Here is an 18008-nt window from a genome sequence, read left to right as displayed (position 1 = left end):
TATCAAACTGTAACAGGGTGTTTAATGATTTTGTAATAACCGAGCAAATTGGAGGAGAAATTGTTGAAGTTAGACCTACGAAAGGCACGTGGAGTGAATGGGATTTATCCAGTTATATTGAGGGAGGTGGCAAGGGAAGTAAGCAGACCCTTAGCCATAATTATTAGTGCATCCTTGGACTCAGGGGAAGTCCCCATGGACTGGAGATGTGTTACAGACCAGTTAGTTTAACTTCTGTTCCAGGAAAAATAATGGAGTCACTTGTTAAAGATTCATTGCAGGATCATCTAGACAAGACTGCAGTAATAATTCAGACACAGCATGAGTTTGTTGAGGGAAATTCTTGTCTTACAAATCTGATTGAGTGCAATGATGTGGTTCCTTTGATATGGGCTGTGATATGGCTCCAGTCTATGACACGAGCCATATCACAGGCCATTACTTGTAAATAAAAGTATTATTCAGTATTTGATCCTGTTGCTGCTGTCAGATAAGTAAATTTCTATGAAAATAAGATAACTCTAAGCCACATTACAAATACAGCTAATTCCTGCTGTTTTTTAGGGCTGAACTTGGTAAGCTGCAGTTGTGCTCTTATGTAGCAAGCCAACCTAAAAATTAAATGAACTAAAATAAAATAAGGAAGACAAACAAAGTAACAATCACCTCCAGCAGTGTAAATGCATAATGCCTCCACACACACACACACAGGTGCATGCTCGTGAGCACCATTCTTTGTAAATCAATACTGAAAGGAAAGAACTTTAAACTGATAAGTACGACTTATCAGAGTGGTCATTGGTGTTTTTGGGTTCCAAAAAGGATCATGTTCACACACATGTAAAGATAATAAATTTTTACATGTATCGGTTTTTATGCTTGGTGTACTTTTTATACTTATTAAATATCTTTTTCTTATTAAGGTGTTGTTCTTAGTTTATTTTTATAATTGTATCCTCAGTAGGTCTATAATACCTTTTGTGGTATGGGGCTGGTTGTAACATGTCACAATCATAACTTCTTGTTTTGTTACAAAAAATCCAACCTAGCTAGCCTCGAAAAAATTCATGTGGGTTATGATTGGATGATTAAACCAAATATGACAAAAGCAGCCTCCGTAGCTAAGTGGTCAGGAGTCGGAGTGCAGCAGGAACTATCAGAGAGTGGTGTCATAACAAATCCAGAGATCCTGGGCAAGAGAGAATAGTGAAATGTCCCTTTAGAAGTAGTGCCACCAGATAATCTCAGAAAAACCAGACAGGAATTAAGCTTGGTGGATGATTTCCATAAAAATACCAAACAAGGCAAGTTTTACAAAAATGTTTTTATTCAGTTTATCAGCTACTTGAGCAGAATCATCAATAGTCGAACCACCTATGTTAAGTGAAACCAATCTGATTCATCCCCTTCCTTCTAGAGTTTTACATAATCTTTGCTTTTTTGCTGAAGAACTATTTGCTGTTTTTCTTTGCGTCCCTTTGCCAAAGATTTCTCGTAATCTGCCTTCACCTGCCTAACTTTTTTGACGATTACAGACTAGCATATCTGTCGTAGGCTTCTGTGTTGCCTGATAATTTATATTCATCTCATGCATTTTTCTCTGCTACAAGCCTCATTAATTCATCCGACATCCATTTAGGCCTGAACCTTGAACAGTATTGCTTAGTTGGTATGGAAAGCCTAATAGCATCCAAGATTAAGTCCCTAAAGGCTTCCCATTTAGAATTCACCGTTGGTAACATCATCAGTTGATCTCACTGTATATAATTTTAAAACTGTCTGAGACCTCTGTAGTCACCTTTACGAAAACAAAAACCCTTCACATTCATCGTAGTTGCATCTTTAAGTAAATTTCACATCAGTACACTGTGATGACTGTCACCTAATGGTTCCTTTATCTACAAATTCGTAATGCATGCGTTGTCACTGCTGATAATCAGATCAAGGGTATTACTCCCTACGGTTGTCTCTTGAACATGTTGCCGTAGAAAACAATCCTCCAATAAATCCACAAAAGTCTTGTTAGCGTGCGAGTGACCAATCCAAAAGTTCCAATCAATATCTGGAAAGTTAAAATTATTATTATTATTATTATTATTAGTTGTATGGTGCAAGGAAGCCTGAGGCTTATGATGCACCAGCCAAAAAAAAAAAAAAAAAAAAAATCCTGAATTACCCTGAGAGAGAGAGAGAGAGAGAAAGAGTCAAAAGTAGAAGGGAATCATCAAGAAAGAGAAAAATGATGATTTCCAGAGATCTAGGTACGCATTGTTCGCATATCTGGCCTTTGGGCAATAGAGCTGCTGCTGCAGAAAACAGGAATTAGAGCTAAAGTGATTAACATCCCACAATTTAGTGGCGTCCTTAAAAACTACAACCGCCTCTCGCACATTAGCTTTAGTAGAGGCGTATGATGCAAGCTTATGCAGCATCAGCCAAAAAAAAAAAAAAAAAAACCACTCCCATTTCACCCCTCCGTTCGTTCGAAATACCTGTCCAGCTGAGTCTTAAATTTATTTAGGCTATCAACTTCAACAACAAGGGATGGAAGTCTATTCCACCAACCAACTACCCGCTGGCTAAAGGCAAATTTCCGCACATCTATCCTACATCTGTCATTCCTCAATTTGAATTTATGCCCTCTCAGGTGATTATTCTCAGCAAGAGGAAGAATCCCATCGGCATTGAGCATACTCAAACCATTCAAGGCTTTCTATCAGATTCACCTCTATCAGATCACCTCGCAAGTGCCTAGTCTCCAGACACTGTAATTCGCAAAACATAAGCCTTTCTTCGTAAGAGCAACCCTTTGTTCCATTCACTAATCTTGTTGCCCTGCTTTGTACTCGTTCAAAAAGCTCTACATCCTTCTTAAAATAAGGTCTCCAGACCTGTATACAGTTCTCAAGGTGTGGCCTGACCATTGCCTTATACAAGGGAATAATCATGTCCTTATCTCTGCTAGAAAAATTCCTGTATATCATTGACAAGACACCATGAGCTACTCTTGCAGCCCGTCTGGACTGCTCAGAAAACTTCATATCTGCCTGCACAATTACCCCTAGGTCCTTTTCATTCTCTACCACTGTCAGTGTAGTGCCACAGAGTTGATACGTTGCTCTGGGGTTACTGTTTCCCATGTGTAGTACTTTACATTTGTCATTGTGAAACTTCACTTGCCCCATCTGCTCAACATTTCCAGATCCTGTTGCAGCGGCATAGCATCAGTAGTTTCTTAACAACCCTGTCAATCTTTGTATCATCTGCAATCTTGGACATTTAGCTTGATATACCATCATCAGTATCATTTATAAATACAGAAAACAAATCGATTATTATCTAAGAGTTCCGTTTATATAACTTCCCTATCAAGTTATGTCTTAATTATGTTACGTTTGTAAAATCGAAGTCGTTATATGTATTTAGTTAAAAAGTACAATTTAATTGACAATGAAGTTCAACAAGATTAATAAATTTTATTGATTAATTGATAATATCTATACTATACTAAGCTTATGCTATCTAGTACGGGATATAACGTTGTATCGTATAACAATGGCGACAAGTTAGAAATGGTAAATCTACGGACACTTAAGTATTAATTAAAAAAAAAATAATAAGAATAACTTCCAAATCTCGCTGTCTCAATTCAGAATAAACTAAGGATCCTGACCAGGTCTATAAGCTACTTATAGAAAACGATTTATAACAATTGGTCAATAAAGCGGCACATATCTAACTCAGAAGTCGCGCTGGTCATATGCTTTCTTTTGTGCCTAGCCAGTTGAAAAGGATAACGCATATTCCCGACTCGTAGAATTCGCCTTGGGCACCCTATGTTCTACTGTAAGCACCTTCTTAGGGAATTAAGAGAGTGATTTTCCCTTATTGTGGAAATTCATCTGTCATTTCGCAGAAATGTGTCATCCACACTTTCAGTAAATTTCACCTGTCTCTGTTTGCACGGTAGGTACAAGTGGGCCCTACTTTGGATCGAATCAAATCAAATTATTATTATATTATATTAGGGTTACTCGTAATTGATGACATAAACCCGTATTTGTGTCTGAAAATTGCATGTGTTCTCTGGTGGATTTGCCTGTTTAGCTGGACGAAAAAAACTGCAGTTTCTGGTGAAAAAAAAGCTTGCTATCTATGCCGGAGACCTACTAACTCAGTCACGGAGTGAAAAAAAGCTCATTAAAGTTCCTCGTGTCATCGACGAGATTCGAACCTGGACTCTTCGGAAATTTTAAATTCTTTAGGGCAAATTGTCCTAAAGAATTAATGGCAGAATATAGCGTTAGAATGTTTGTTTTTTATGTGCAGTTAATAAAATTGCATTCTTAATCTCTCTATTTCTTATTTAGCTTCATTATTTCTCCGTTAAATTATTAAAAATAAAACTTTCCAGATAACGGAAAAATCGAAATAACGGTATCTCGAAACCCCAAAGGTGCCGTTATTCTGAAAGTCTATTGTAATATGGAAACAAATACTGTGAGTGATTGGTAGTAACGATAAATATGTATCGTAATTTTTTAATAGTAAATATAATTTTTAAAATTTCCTCATTTTTAAAACTAAAAATGTCCTAATTTTTTTTCTATTTTGTCCTAGTTTTTGAATTCTAGATCTGGTAACTCTATGTACTACCAAAAAATTTACATCGTAATCTCTTAATAATTCTTTGTTTTTTATTTTTTTATAATGTAAATATTCACCTAGTTAAAGGTTATGTATTTTCAGGTAGAATTAGCGCCACCTTTAAAAATTTCTATTCTTGAAGTGGCGCTGTTAGTTGTTATTCTGACGACTAAACGTGAAACTACGTGACTTTCTGGCTGTGTCGTCGTGGTGCTTAGCTTTGATTGGTAGATCGTTATTTGACATCACCACGTGTAATTTAAGTGTTTCTTGTTCGCCCTTTTACCATGTGACTTTTACGTGATCTGTTTGGTGATCATGGTACTTTAAAGTTGATAGATCATTTAGATGGTTTGTTAACCATCTAAATTGAAATTTTTCTTTTTTTTTTGTCGTAGATATTTTAATTTATTTTGTATATGGCTGTTGTGGTGAATCAGAGGTTTTTGTATGGTATGGAAAGTAAGGGGCAGAAGGCTGTTGCTCAGTGGTGTATGAGTGTTGGTCTGATTGCCCACGAGTATGAATGTCCTTCGTGTGGGAGTCCTATGAAATTTGTTGAAAGGAAAGATGTAGGTGATGGTTGTGAATGGTCCTGTGGAGTGTATAGTGGCCAGAATGCTCATCGAATGAAGAGGTCTGTGAGGAATGGTTCTTGGTTCTGCAAGAGTAGGATGGCTCTGTCTGATGTGTTGTTGTTGACATATATGTGGGTGAAAGGAGATTCGAATGCTAGCATTATAGAAGAGTTGGATGTCGCTGAGCGTACGGTGTGTGACTGGAAAAAATCTTGTAGAGAGGTGTGTATGAAAATTTGTGCGAAAGAGAAAGTTAAGTTAGGTGGTGATGGAGCGATTGTAGAGATAGGTGAGAGCAAATTTGGTAATCGAAAGCGTAACAGGGATAAACGAGTGAATGAAAAGTGGGTGTTTGGTATGATTGAAAGGGGAACGGATAAGTGTCTTTTTTTTGTTGTTGAATATAGAAGTGCAGAAGTGTTATTAGAACTCATCAAGGACAACGTACTTCCGGGATCTACTGTAGTGTCAGACTGTTGGAAGGCGAACAATTGCCTTACGGATGAGAGCTTTCTACATCTTCAAGAGAACAACAGCCTACATTTTAAGGATTCAAGGAGCGGAGGAGCTACCAATAGCATCGATGGAACGTGGAGCGCAATCAAAAGAAGTTTTAAAAAAAGTCCTAACCAGGTAAAGGACCATCTTGAATTCTATCTGGCTGAGTACGTGTGGAGGCGAAAGCACGCAGGTAAAAAGGGATTGTTTCTGCGATTCGTCGATGCCATAATCGCCGTTCATCCTCCAAGCGTGAAAGATTAATAGGTAAGTTTCTTTTTATTTATTTTTTATATTTTGAAATTTAGCTTTCTTTCTTTTTTTTTTTTTTTTTTTACTGCTCCTTTCCTTTAACACATTGTACGATATTTCTACTATTCATTCAGTTGATATCACTGGCCGTCCATTTTCTATAATTACAGCTTGCTTCAGTGTACAGAATTAGAGAAAATACATACCCCCCTGTGTTTTCTTCATGGTTGTTTTTTTTTCTGTCAGAAGAAAGTCCAAATTTTCAACAATTGTTTTCATTTACAGTTTTGTGAGAAGGAAAACACTGTGTAAGTTATATTAGTAAATAATTAATATTCAGGATAATTAAATTCAGTCTTTCACTCGGAGTTGCTCAGGGGTTCCCATATGGCATCCACTGGCTACTTGTCACCATTTATGTTTATTAGCTCTTGGTCAGGAGCAGGGCGGACTAGCCATAACACTTACCAGGGAAACCCCGGTGGACTGGAGGCAGTTTTGATTCTGGCCATAAACACTAGTATAAGGCTGCTACAAGTTTTACCCAGTCTGTCTCTGTTCAGGAGTCCATACAATACAGAGAGACAGCATTAAGACAAACAGGCCAGTGGTTGCAGGTTTGTCCTTGGCGCTTCCATAGCCAGGTGGGAAGGAGCAGCAGTGCATAGCACACGCTTCTTGATTAGACCGGGGTTCGAGCCTGTCACCACCAAATACGGAGGATGCAGACAGGTCAGGGAATGACCACCGCATATCCCCGAGCAATATGGCCTTAGTTGCTAATGCTCCTAAAAACCAAATAACAAGCAGGTTTGTCCAGAGGCATACTGGACAAAGTGACAGACCGATGTAGCCATGTCGAGATGTACTACCTATAATGATCAGAATTACACTGACAATGACGAGCTTTCCTTGCGATGAAATAAAATTTCAATGAAACAGCTATAGGGGCTTACAATATATAAGAACTAATCTAATTAAAAGATGACACAGCTGCAATTGGTCAATACGTTCTACATTATATATCAATCAGTTAAGAAAAGGAGGAATTACCTCTATGATGTAAGACAGACAATTCAAAATAATAGCCAAACCCACAAAGAAACTATATGCAGCCCTTAATAATCGCTCAGTCCAATCCTCAACCACGTTCCAAATAAATGATTTAGCCTACACTGTATCTTGTAAGGATTGCAACTTTTCATACCAGGGATCTACTTATTGTACACTAAATACGAGAATGAAACAAAATTCAACATCCATCTTTGCGTTCCGCTCCTCTGCTTCAGAACTTGCATTCCATGCAATCAGTGAAGGCTACGCCTTTCTATTCGATGAAGCAAAAATGCTCAGCATCCAACTTGATTACACCAAATTATTAATTGCTGAGACTCGAGAAATTAACTTACATCAATTCAGTCAATGTATGCCACCCCTATCCCATCTCAGATTCATGCTCCTTCATGCACATGTGCTAAGATAGCAACCAATATCCATGCTATAAATTCCATCACGGAACTGGTGGTTTCACTTTCCTGTGAAACACCAGTTGTGCGATGGACTTTATTCGAAAAGCCCCGTCCACTTCAGGGAAGTAGTAATAGTAGTGGAGAAAGCAAGTGTATGAGCTTATGCAGCATCAGCCAAAAAAAAATCACACCATTCCCTCCAAATGCCTGTCCAGTTCCTCCTTAAATTTATTTAACCTATCAACTTCCACGACAGATGGAAGTTTGTTCCAGCAATTAACCACCCGCTGGCTAAAGGCCAACGGGTGGTTCTTTTAATTCCTTAATGTTTCAGTGCATTCTTCATGTTTTTTATGCTTTAACATTTGTTTCTAAAGTGTTTAAAGGATGGACTCATTGTTTAAATTTGAGTCAAAGCATTTAAATTGTTTTTAAAGTAGGGACTTATTGTTTTCTCGCACTCAAAGGTTTGGGTTGGTGATTCTATGTAATTTTGAGATCTGTGGGCAACCGATTCCATGGTGCATTGGAACATTGATTCTGTCTGAGTGTTAGGAATTCATGTAAATTATTTGCATATTTAATTCAACAATGGAGAGTATCAGCACAGAAGTGTTCTACAAACATCATAAAGGTAATTCCTCCTTTTCTTAGGTTGCAAACTGAACGGTCTAGGGTTGGTTTGACTGTTGAACATTCTTCTTGTAAAATGGCATATTATTATTATTTTAAAACTTAGGATTTTAAAGCAGAAAAATAAAAATGAGAATTTTGGATTATATTTTGTGTTGTTTGTATTGCATGTCAAAACTATGTTAAAAACATTCGATAATGGTGAAACACATTCTCAAAGGTTACAGTCCTGAAACATCTTTCAGAACTTCAAAACAAGTTTCTTTCTGAATTCATGACATAAGTCAGGTGTTTTTCAGCTTATTCATTGTACACTCACTATTTACAAGCAACTGTTCCTTATAATACTGGTGTGGGTTTTGAGTATTTCACATAATTTTTCAGAAGTTTTAAAGAGGAGTATTTTTCTCTCTTTAAGAAAAAAATCACCTATTTTTTCCATCCTTAAATGTAAATATTTCTATAAAAGCAGATTTCATCTGTAGTTAACCTCTACTTAGATGCATATGCAGGCACATTATGGTTCTTCTGTCTGTATGCCCTATGGTCTCCAACGTTTATCACTGATATTCTTCCACGTGACACAGTGCTTGCTATCTACGAGTCTAAAATGATGATGGAACTGATATTCAGGTCCTGCGAATCAGTACAATTCTGATGGTATTCTTCCTCTTGTTCAGAATACACATGCAGGCACGCATAAATTCAAATTGTTTAAGGATAGTTGCAGTGTACACAAGCTTTGCTGCTTTCTTGCATCATACAAGGTGTGCCAAATAAATAACAAACCTGTTGCAATAAAATAAACTTAATAAAATATTTTGTACCTTACAAGTTAATGTCCTTCAAAATAATTGCCTAGGGCTTGTACACACTGTTCCATACATTTCTTCCAAGCACAGAAACATTTCAGGAAATCTATCAGCCATTTTAACACATTGGTATTTTGACGAATGTCTTCAGTAGACTGAAAATGGGTTCCCTGAAGTATCCTTTTCAGTTTAGAGAAGAGAAAAAAGTCTCAGGGGACTAGGTCTGGCAACTAGGGTGCATGTTCACACACAGGGATTTGTTTTCTTTGGCCAGAAACTTGCAATCAGAGCGTGTGTTGTGTGCTGGTGCATTGCCTTGGTGGATCATCCAATCAGCCTTCCACAATTCAGGTCTCTTCCTTCGATTTTTTTCATGTATCCTTGTCAGAACTTCAATGTAGTATTTTTGATGTACAGTCCGATTTTTTGGACATATTCAGCCCTAATAATTCCTTTAATATCATAGAAAACAAGAAGATGGTGTTCACTTTTTGTTTTAATATCCTTTTTTTTTTTTTTTGTCTTGAGGATTGTTTTTCCTTCCATTGCATTTACTCGATTTTAGTTTCTGGGTCATACTGGGAGAGTCAATTTTCATCACAGGTAATTAGAGTACTTATAAAGTACTGAAATCTGGATCTTCAATTTTTTTAAAAACATCTTTACAAGCTTAGTCATCTTATTCTTTAATCTTCATTCAAAAATTTCAGTGCTGTTTTGGCACACTTTCTCATGCATAAATTTTCAGTTAAAATTGTCTACTGTTTCTTTGTCCATATTCAGTTCTGATGCAACCATTCTAATGCTTAAGTGACGATCTCTTCTAATTAATGTCCTTACCTGGGCCACATTCTTATCAGTTTTTATAGATAACAGATGGCCTGGTTGTTCATTGTTTTCTGTATTCTCTCTTCCTTCTAAAATTCTTTATACCATTCAATCCCAAAAGATCTTGACATAGTATCTTCCCCATAAACTTGACGTAGCAACTCATAACTTTAAGTTGGTGTTTTCTTTAGTTTTGTTAAAAAGTTGAGATTGATTCGTAGTTCGATTCTTTTGTCTCATTTTCTGGCCAACTGAAGAAATACAATAATGAAAACCTATCTCACTGCAAAGCAAATGTGCATGTCGGAACTTGACTTGGCAGACCATTAGGGAATGGTCCAAGGTCAACTGCTGTGCCTTTGATCACAGGTGGCACTTGGTGTGTAGTGCCTGCACACACAGTCTCCTTATTTCATAGCCACACCTTGTATTCTACTACTACTAATAACCATGGTGACGTTATTATTCCTTACTTTCAGAGGGTATAGCTCTAAATGTTTAGGCTGGCCACTAGTTAGGTCTCAAGACTACCTATTGGTAACCCTCTAAAAGACATCTAAATCAGCTGGTGTAAGATGAAATTGCTTCTAGTGTGCTGTTTGGTGAATAGAGGGAGTCTGATTATTGTACATGATTGTTTTGGCCATGCTTTGTCAAGGAGCTGGGTATATTCTTGCTGTGTGTATACCAGTGATTCTCAACCTTTTTATTGCTGCAGCACACTTTTAAAGATGCTAATATTTTGTGGCACACTACAATCACTACTATATTCATATATTCACAAATGGGAAATTATTTCTTGATTTTAATAATACACTTATTTTTAGAGTTTGGTATAGGTGAACAGATCTAGTACTAGGAATCAAAATATGACGTCACATTGACCACTGGAAGGCACAGCGTAAATAAATAAATTTTTTGTTTGAATTAATTTTTATTATAAAACTTGATTTTAATTATTTTTTTATTTGCATTTTCTGTAGCACTAATGTGCCATGGTACACACAGGCTGAGAAACACTGGTGTGCACCCTATCACAAAAATTTCATTAATTCGTACATGTTCCCCTGTACTTGTACTTATTTACTAAGTGCACCGTGAATAGCCAAACTACTGAAAACCTGAACAAACTTACTGAAAAATATCTATACTTTCTCGTTCATTTTGCAAATGTTCCAATCTCTGTGATGCCCATTTCTACTTGCAATCTGCCAAACTCCATTTTTTGTGATGGAATTTCAATCATGTCAATCACTACTCATCTTTGGCCTAATTATTTGCTCTGTGATACTTGTGCATATATTGCTCTGTTATATTCCTTGTCAAAGACTTCATAAGTTGGAATCTACTCTTTTTGCATGCCACTGGCTTAAACGATCTCTAGTCCATTCTTCAAACTCATTTGTTATTTTAATTGCACTCTCAGATCTGCTAATCACCCTGAACTTTTTCTCTTCCTTCTGTTGAAACTTGAATTTCTTCAATCTAAATTTCATAACAGTGAGGTAATTTTCCTTGGTGATTTTAATGTTCAGAAGTGCAGCTGGTTTTGGTATTCTAGTTACATGGACTCAACTGTTCAAGATGTTAAGGCTTTTGCCTAATGATCTTGTGCAGTTTATTCATTTATCTACCGGAATACCAGACAGTCCTAACCACACATTTAGCGCACCTGATCTTTTTCTTTTTTTTTTTTTTTTGCCAATAACCTGAGTACATGATCAGTGTTAGTGTGTCTCTAAACAACTCAGTTTACACCTTGGTGATGGACTCTTCTCCAGTGATGCCCCACCCCCATTCTCAAGATTGTTCATTTGACTTTGCACTAGTATGAAATGAGATTATCTGTGTGATTTCTAATCTCCTTTTCCTTGGTTGAACTAGTTTTAAATCTTCCGATTTCTGTATTTGCCCAGGTTGTGTCAGTGAAATTATTCTTGTAAGAATGAAATCCTTTATTCAGAATTCCATCCTAAAATCTCCTCTGTTATCTTGGTTTTCCAGTTAATGTGCCAAAGCTTCAAGATAAGACTGTAGGAAATTGCAGTGGGCTTGTATCCAAATCTCTATCATCATTTTCTGCCTACACCAAAGGTTGCTTGCAACAATTGTAAAACAATTATAAACCATTCCAAGCTTGATTTTGAAGAGGTTAAGGGTCAAAAACTTGCATTCTAGTCTCTTGCCAAATTTGTTGGCCACAACTTCTGTATCAGTACTCCCACCTCTGTTACGACATCTTGATTTTTTTACATCCTCAAGTTAAAGGTAAAGCTGGTTTACTGGCACCCTATTTTTCTTAACTTGTATCAACTACCTCTTACCTTACTCAATGCACTCTGCTCATGCCTTCCATGGCATTCCATTCAGTAAAAGGATGTTTGTTAGAAGAATTATGAAAAATCCCGATGTCAAGAAAGCTCTAGGTCCTGATAGCATTAATAATAATTATATAATGTATTATTATTATTGCAAGTTTTAGCTACACTTTTTTTTTTTTTTTTTTTTTTTTTTTCAGTTAAAAAAAAGTTCTTGTTTATACTCTGGAATGACACCAAGTCACAGAAGTTTATGACAAATTGTGAATACAATCATTAATGGTATTTAGCAGTCATGTGAGCTTAAATCTTGGTCCATTTAAAGAGCATGTGCTGCTGCACTCTTGCTTTTGATCACTTGGCTACATTGGACTAATTTAAACTGTCCATAATTTAAATTTTTTCAACTTCTATATTGATGAATTGAAATAAGAATAATTATCAAAGAATTTATTACTTATTGGCTAACATGAAACAGTTAAGAGTCATGTAATGGCTTGTTTCATTGCTCAAGTTATCCATCCTTATAATATTATGTTTTAATTAAATTTTATTATTAAATATAATCAAATTCTAAGTTTTTATATATACTACTCCTCCCAGATTAGTCACACACATTTTTAATTATAATGGAATGTTTAATCTATTCTGTATTTATATAAAATCAGTTTATATTATTAATTAAATATGAAATTTATTAAATTTTGTCTTTCTTGAAAACTTCATCATAATTTATGACAATAAATGTAGAATTTAATTTGGTAATTATTTATAATGCAGTTTTTTTTTTAGATGGGAAGAATATTAAAGGATCACTAAATCAAGAAAAACAGCATGTCATCCATCCAAAAGTGTAAATCGTACTTCTGAAATGCATGGTATTGTGACCTTTTGTGGTCAATCCAGTGATCACTCATCCAGTTCTTGAAGACCATGTAAAATCTGATGCTGTTGTGGAACCTTTCAAATGTAAATTTAGTGGTAAGATATTTTGAGTGGTCACAATTCAAAACGCACAAAGACTCACTGTAATGGACCTTTTAATTTGTGAAATATGTCAGCAATCATTTTTAAAATCATGTTCACTTGAAGCACCAAATTCACACAAATGAGAAAATGTTTACATGTTGAATATGTGGAAGAGCATTTAAATTGCAAAGTGATCTTAAAAGACTCGTAAACATTCACAGCAATGAAAAACCATTTCCTTGCAAATTCTGTGGCAAAGAATTTTTGCAATAAAGATATTTAAGAATACATATGAAGCATTGCCATAATACTTGTGAAGTAGATAGTAGTGCACATTCAAAATCAGTTCCTCTCACTTTGAGTTGCCAAAATAAGAAAAAAAATGTGGATATTTGAAGTCTGTAGGAAGGCATTTTTATATCCAATCAAATCTTCAAGATCACTCTAAAATGCATACCAATTGGAGACCGTCTCACTGCAATGTATGCGGCAGATTTTTTTTTAAGTCTACAAGTCTCAAAAATCGTATGAGAACTCACACTAAAGAGAAACCTTTTTATTTGTGAAATATGAGGCAGAACTTGTACAACTCTCAAATATCATATGAGAATTCATGCTAATGAAAAACCTTTTATTTGAGAAATATGTGACAAGACTTGTCTACTCAGGAACTCTTCGAAATCATAGAATTTCATACTAATGCGAAACCTTATACGTACTTGTGAAATTTATTGCAAGTCATTTACAGAATTGAGCAGCCTTATAAGTCATAAAAGAATTCTTATTAATGAGAAACCTCTTATCTGTTATATATGTGGTAAAGCATTTTCCAAGTCAGGAAGTCATAAAAAGGCATAGAAGAACTCATACTGGAGAGAAGCTTGTTATGTGAAAAATACATCGTAAAGTGTTTTGAAAATGAACTCTCAAAATGCTGTTATTGTTATTTGGTTTTTAGGAGCATTAGCAACTAAGGCCATATTGCTCCGCGGATATGCGGTGGTCATTCCCTGACCTTTCTCCGCATTTGGTGGTCACGGGCTCGAACCCCCGTCTAATCAAGAAGTGTGTGCTACGCACTGCTGCTCCTGCCCACCTGGCTACAGAGGTGCCCACTCAAAATGCACATGAAAATCCGAGGTGTATAAGCTGCATGTGGCATTTGAGTTTTCACTTCCTGAAGCAGACCATTTGTCAGTGTTACTGAAACTTCCCCTATGGCTGTTTGATGTTCATAATTCAGCTCCTCGAAGTGCATTTTATTGGTTGTCCTAATGAGGACAAACAACTGCCCTCAATGAAATTATAATCATGATTCACTGGCAATATTTGCAAATTTGTCCTTTTCTTTGATATCTTCAATATTCTTGTTCATAACTGCTTTGTATGCAATCCAATTCAAATAAGCATTAGTAAGTTTAAGGCGAAGGTAAAGAAAGCCAACACGAGAACGACAAGAAACGTCGGATAACTCACGCAGAAAATTAGTTTCCCGATACGGCACTGTAGCGCTGCTTGCTTGGTAAACAGACGGTAGGTGTTATTGGTCTGGAGCAAAGTCGAGAACGATATATTGATTGACCGGTAGGCATGGCAAACGATGTGCTGATTGGTGCGTGAAAACGGTTTAGTAGCACTCAGAAGCACTAATGGTAACTTGCCCTAATGAACACTTTCCATAATGGTGAAAAAAGGTCAGGTTACCTCCACTTGAATCCCATGGGAGCTTGATCCCCTCCCGAAGTGGAGGGGGTAACCTAACCTTTTTTCTTTAGAATCAGTCATATTTAGAAATACATTCATAAAAAATTTTTTATGACTGTATTTTTATTTTCTTGTTCAACAATATGCTCTAATGGCAAAAAAAGGTCAAGTTACCTCCACTTGAACCCCTCCCGAAATGGAGGGGGTAACCTAACCTTTTTTCTTTAGAATCTCATGGGCGGACTAGCGCATAAATTGTTTATTAACAAAGTATTAATTTTTTATTACTGTACTTTTATTTTTAAGGTCAGGTTATGAAATATAAAGAAACCTTTTCCTTTTTTCGTAACCAAACCTAAATCAACAGTATAGTAAAAACACCCACGAACTCCAAAAATCTGCTTTTAATAACGAGAAAAAACATAATGAAGAACATAAAAATAAATAGAACGAAGCTTTTATTAATTTAGTTTCCATCAAAAAATCAACCAACGTTTATTTCCTTACAAATTTCTTCCATCTTTAAAAGATTCATCGCTACTATTACCTGTTTGCTGTTTATCACAAAACTATTATGTACCGTTCTTTACTCATAAATACACATTATAATGACAACCAATGACTACACAGTAGTTTGTCATCTATCGTGCCCACCACCAATCATTTCATTGTTTGCCATGCCTACCTGTCAATCAATATATCCTTCACAATTTCGGCTCCAGACCAATAACACCTACCATCTGTTTACCAAGCGAGCAGCGCTAGAGTCCAATGTTGGGAAACTAATTTTACACGTAAGTTATCTGACGTTTCTCGTGTTGGCTTTCTTTACCTTAAAGTAAAGTGCAGCCATTATCAACCCACTGCAGGATGGAAGCCTCCTCAACAATTCATGCTGAGGGAAATGAACCATAATCTGCCACGCTGGTCCAGTGCAGGTTGGCAGATCGACCGTATTCAGCAGTCAGGGGCTTGAACCCCGGTCTACTCAAAGAGCGTGTGCTACTGCACTCCCACTCGGCTACTGAGGCCTCGGCTTTTCTTTACCTTAGCGTAAGAAATTCTTTACATTTGACAAAAAAGCATAATGAGAAGTGAAATTTTCTGCAATGTGGAATATTCCTGAATAAGCTACAGGCATTGTACTCTGAACTAAAACCAGTATGTTGTGACCCTGTCATAGAAACCCATTCCAGTAGCATCGAAAGTTATTGAAAAAGACCAAACATGATGATAAGAAAAATAAACAGCTCTTTCACAGATACTTTCACTACCACAATTATATGAAGGTAAAAGATATGGAAGAAATTCAAATAAATTAATGCTCAAAGCATAATTGTAAATATAAATTAAAGAAATCCATTGTAAATATCGAATATTTTCTCTGTTTATGGAATATAAATGTCCTAAATTGCTAAATTTTATTTGAAAAGGTAATAAAATTCGTACTTAATGTTCTTGTTTATATTAATTATTTTAAGAATGAATGCAATCATTAGCCATATTTATTTATCAGTCACAGGTGGTAGATGACTTTCATTTCAGGTGGTAGATGACTTTCATCAACCGGTGAAATACCACCACTTTGCTTATTGGAGGCTTGAAGTGGCGAAACCCATGTTTAGTCTCTAGAGCAAAGTTTCCGGCATCCCCCTCTCCCCATACTTCTCCTTCAACCCATGCACGGTACTAAGTACTATAGGTTTTGATACCTTTCGTGTTTGGGGCTCTTATAAAAAAAAAAAAAACATGGGTTTCAACTACAGTCCACTCGAAGTTCATATGCCTTTGCACTCTCATACCTGACTACTCATCTATACATAGTCACCAAACTTTCTTGTTTACTCTGGCACGAGTACTATGTCAGGAGTTTACATTAATTATTTTGACAGGGAATACACTCATTAACTGTATTTAGTAGTTGCACAAGCTGGAGCCGTGGTCCACTCAAACCATGTGTGCTTTTGCACCCTTACGCCTGTTCACTTATTTTCATGGCGAAATCAGGCTGAGAATATAAACTAACCCAACAAAATATAATGTAAGGTGATTAATCTATGCCAAAAAGTGCAGCATAGTAATATCATCTGTTAACACATGTGTTTAGTAATTGTGGATCTATCCTTTCTCAATGCACTGCTTAATGAGAATTTTGTGCCTTAACAGAATGTCATTAAGATTCATTTTGTGTAAAGAGCACAATTGGTAAGCAGAACCCTTTTAATTGGAAGTGGATCCGTGTGTACATCGTATTCTGAAGACCATTTGCAAAAATAAAATTTTGATAATTGGAATTCAAACAACTAATAACCTTTTTAATGATGTTCAAACCATTCTAGTTTGAGTTAAATTGAACCAGGGAGAAGTGTTAAATGTCAATAGTTAAAATATGTATAAAAAATAATGGAGTCACTGGTTAAAAAAGCATTGCAGGATCATCTAGACACTGCAGTAATAGTTAAGACAGCATGAGTTTGTTAAAGGGAGGTCTTGTCTGACCAATTTGATTGGATACTATGATGTGGTCTCAAAGGAACTTGATATTATATACTTGGATTTCAGGAAAGCTTTTGATACTGTTGCACATGGACGACTGCTGTACAAATTGGAGAGGTATGGCATTAAGGGTAAGTTGCTACAATGGATGAAGGGATGGTTTAGTGGGAGACAACAATGAGTGGTAATCAATGGACACTGCTCTTTGTGGACAAATGTTATTAGTGGAGTTCCCCAGGGTTTGGTGCTGTGCCCATTGTTGTTTTGTGTATTCATCAATGATATTGATGAAGGTATAGCAGGATTAATGTCTAAGTTTGCAGATGATACAGGTTTGCAGGGTTGTTAACGACAGTAAAGACAGTATGCTACTCCAACTGGATCTAGATAATTTGGGCAAATGGGCTGAGAAGTGGCAACTGAAGTTTAACATTGACAATTGCAAAGTACTGCATATGGATAGCAACCTAAGAGAAATGTATCAACTGACATCCATTTAGGCCTAAATCTTGAACAATATTTCTTAGTTGGTATTAAAAGCCTAGTAGCTTCCAAGATTAATTCTTTAAATGCTTCCCATTTTGAATTTGCTGTTGGTAACATCAGTTAGTCCCATGGTATAGAATTTAAATACTGTCTCAGAGCACCATAGTGACATTTATGAAAGAAAACCCTTCCCTTTACCCCTGATGGTAGTTACCCCTTTGAGTAAATCCCACTTCAGCACACCGTGATCATCACACAGATAATTAGTTCAAGAGTATTACTCCTAGTTGCCTCCCGAACATACTGCTGTAGAAAACA

General features: G+C 36.2%; 1 protein-coding gene across 1 annotated transcript; it reads left to right on the top strand.

Annotated features, from left to right (window-relative positions):
• Positions 1-5054: 5054 nt before the first annotated feature.
• On the top strand, positions 5055-14764 carry LOC150075649 (uncharacterized). Its single transcript, XM_090388353.1, has 2 exons — positions 5055-5990; positions 12828-14764. The coding sequence occupies exon 1, from the start codon at positions 5067-5069 to the stop codon at positions 5985-5987; it is 921 nt and encodes a 306-aa protein (XP_090244479.1). The 5' UTR covers positions 5055-5066; the 3' UTR covers positions 5988-5990; positions 12828-14764.
• Positions 14765-18008: the final 3244 nt, after the last annotated feature.

Source organism: Mastigoproctus giganteus, chromosome 14 (genome assembly GCF_048544385.1).
Source record: "Mastigoproctus giganteus isolate SK-2022 chromosome 14, ASM4854438v1, whole genome shotgun sequence".
Lineage (NCBI taxonomy): Eukaryota > Metazoa > Arthropoda > Arachnida > Uropygi > Thelyphonidae > Mastigoproctus > Mastigoproctus giganteus.
This window is presented reverse-complemented; position numbering and strand designations above follow the sequence as displayed.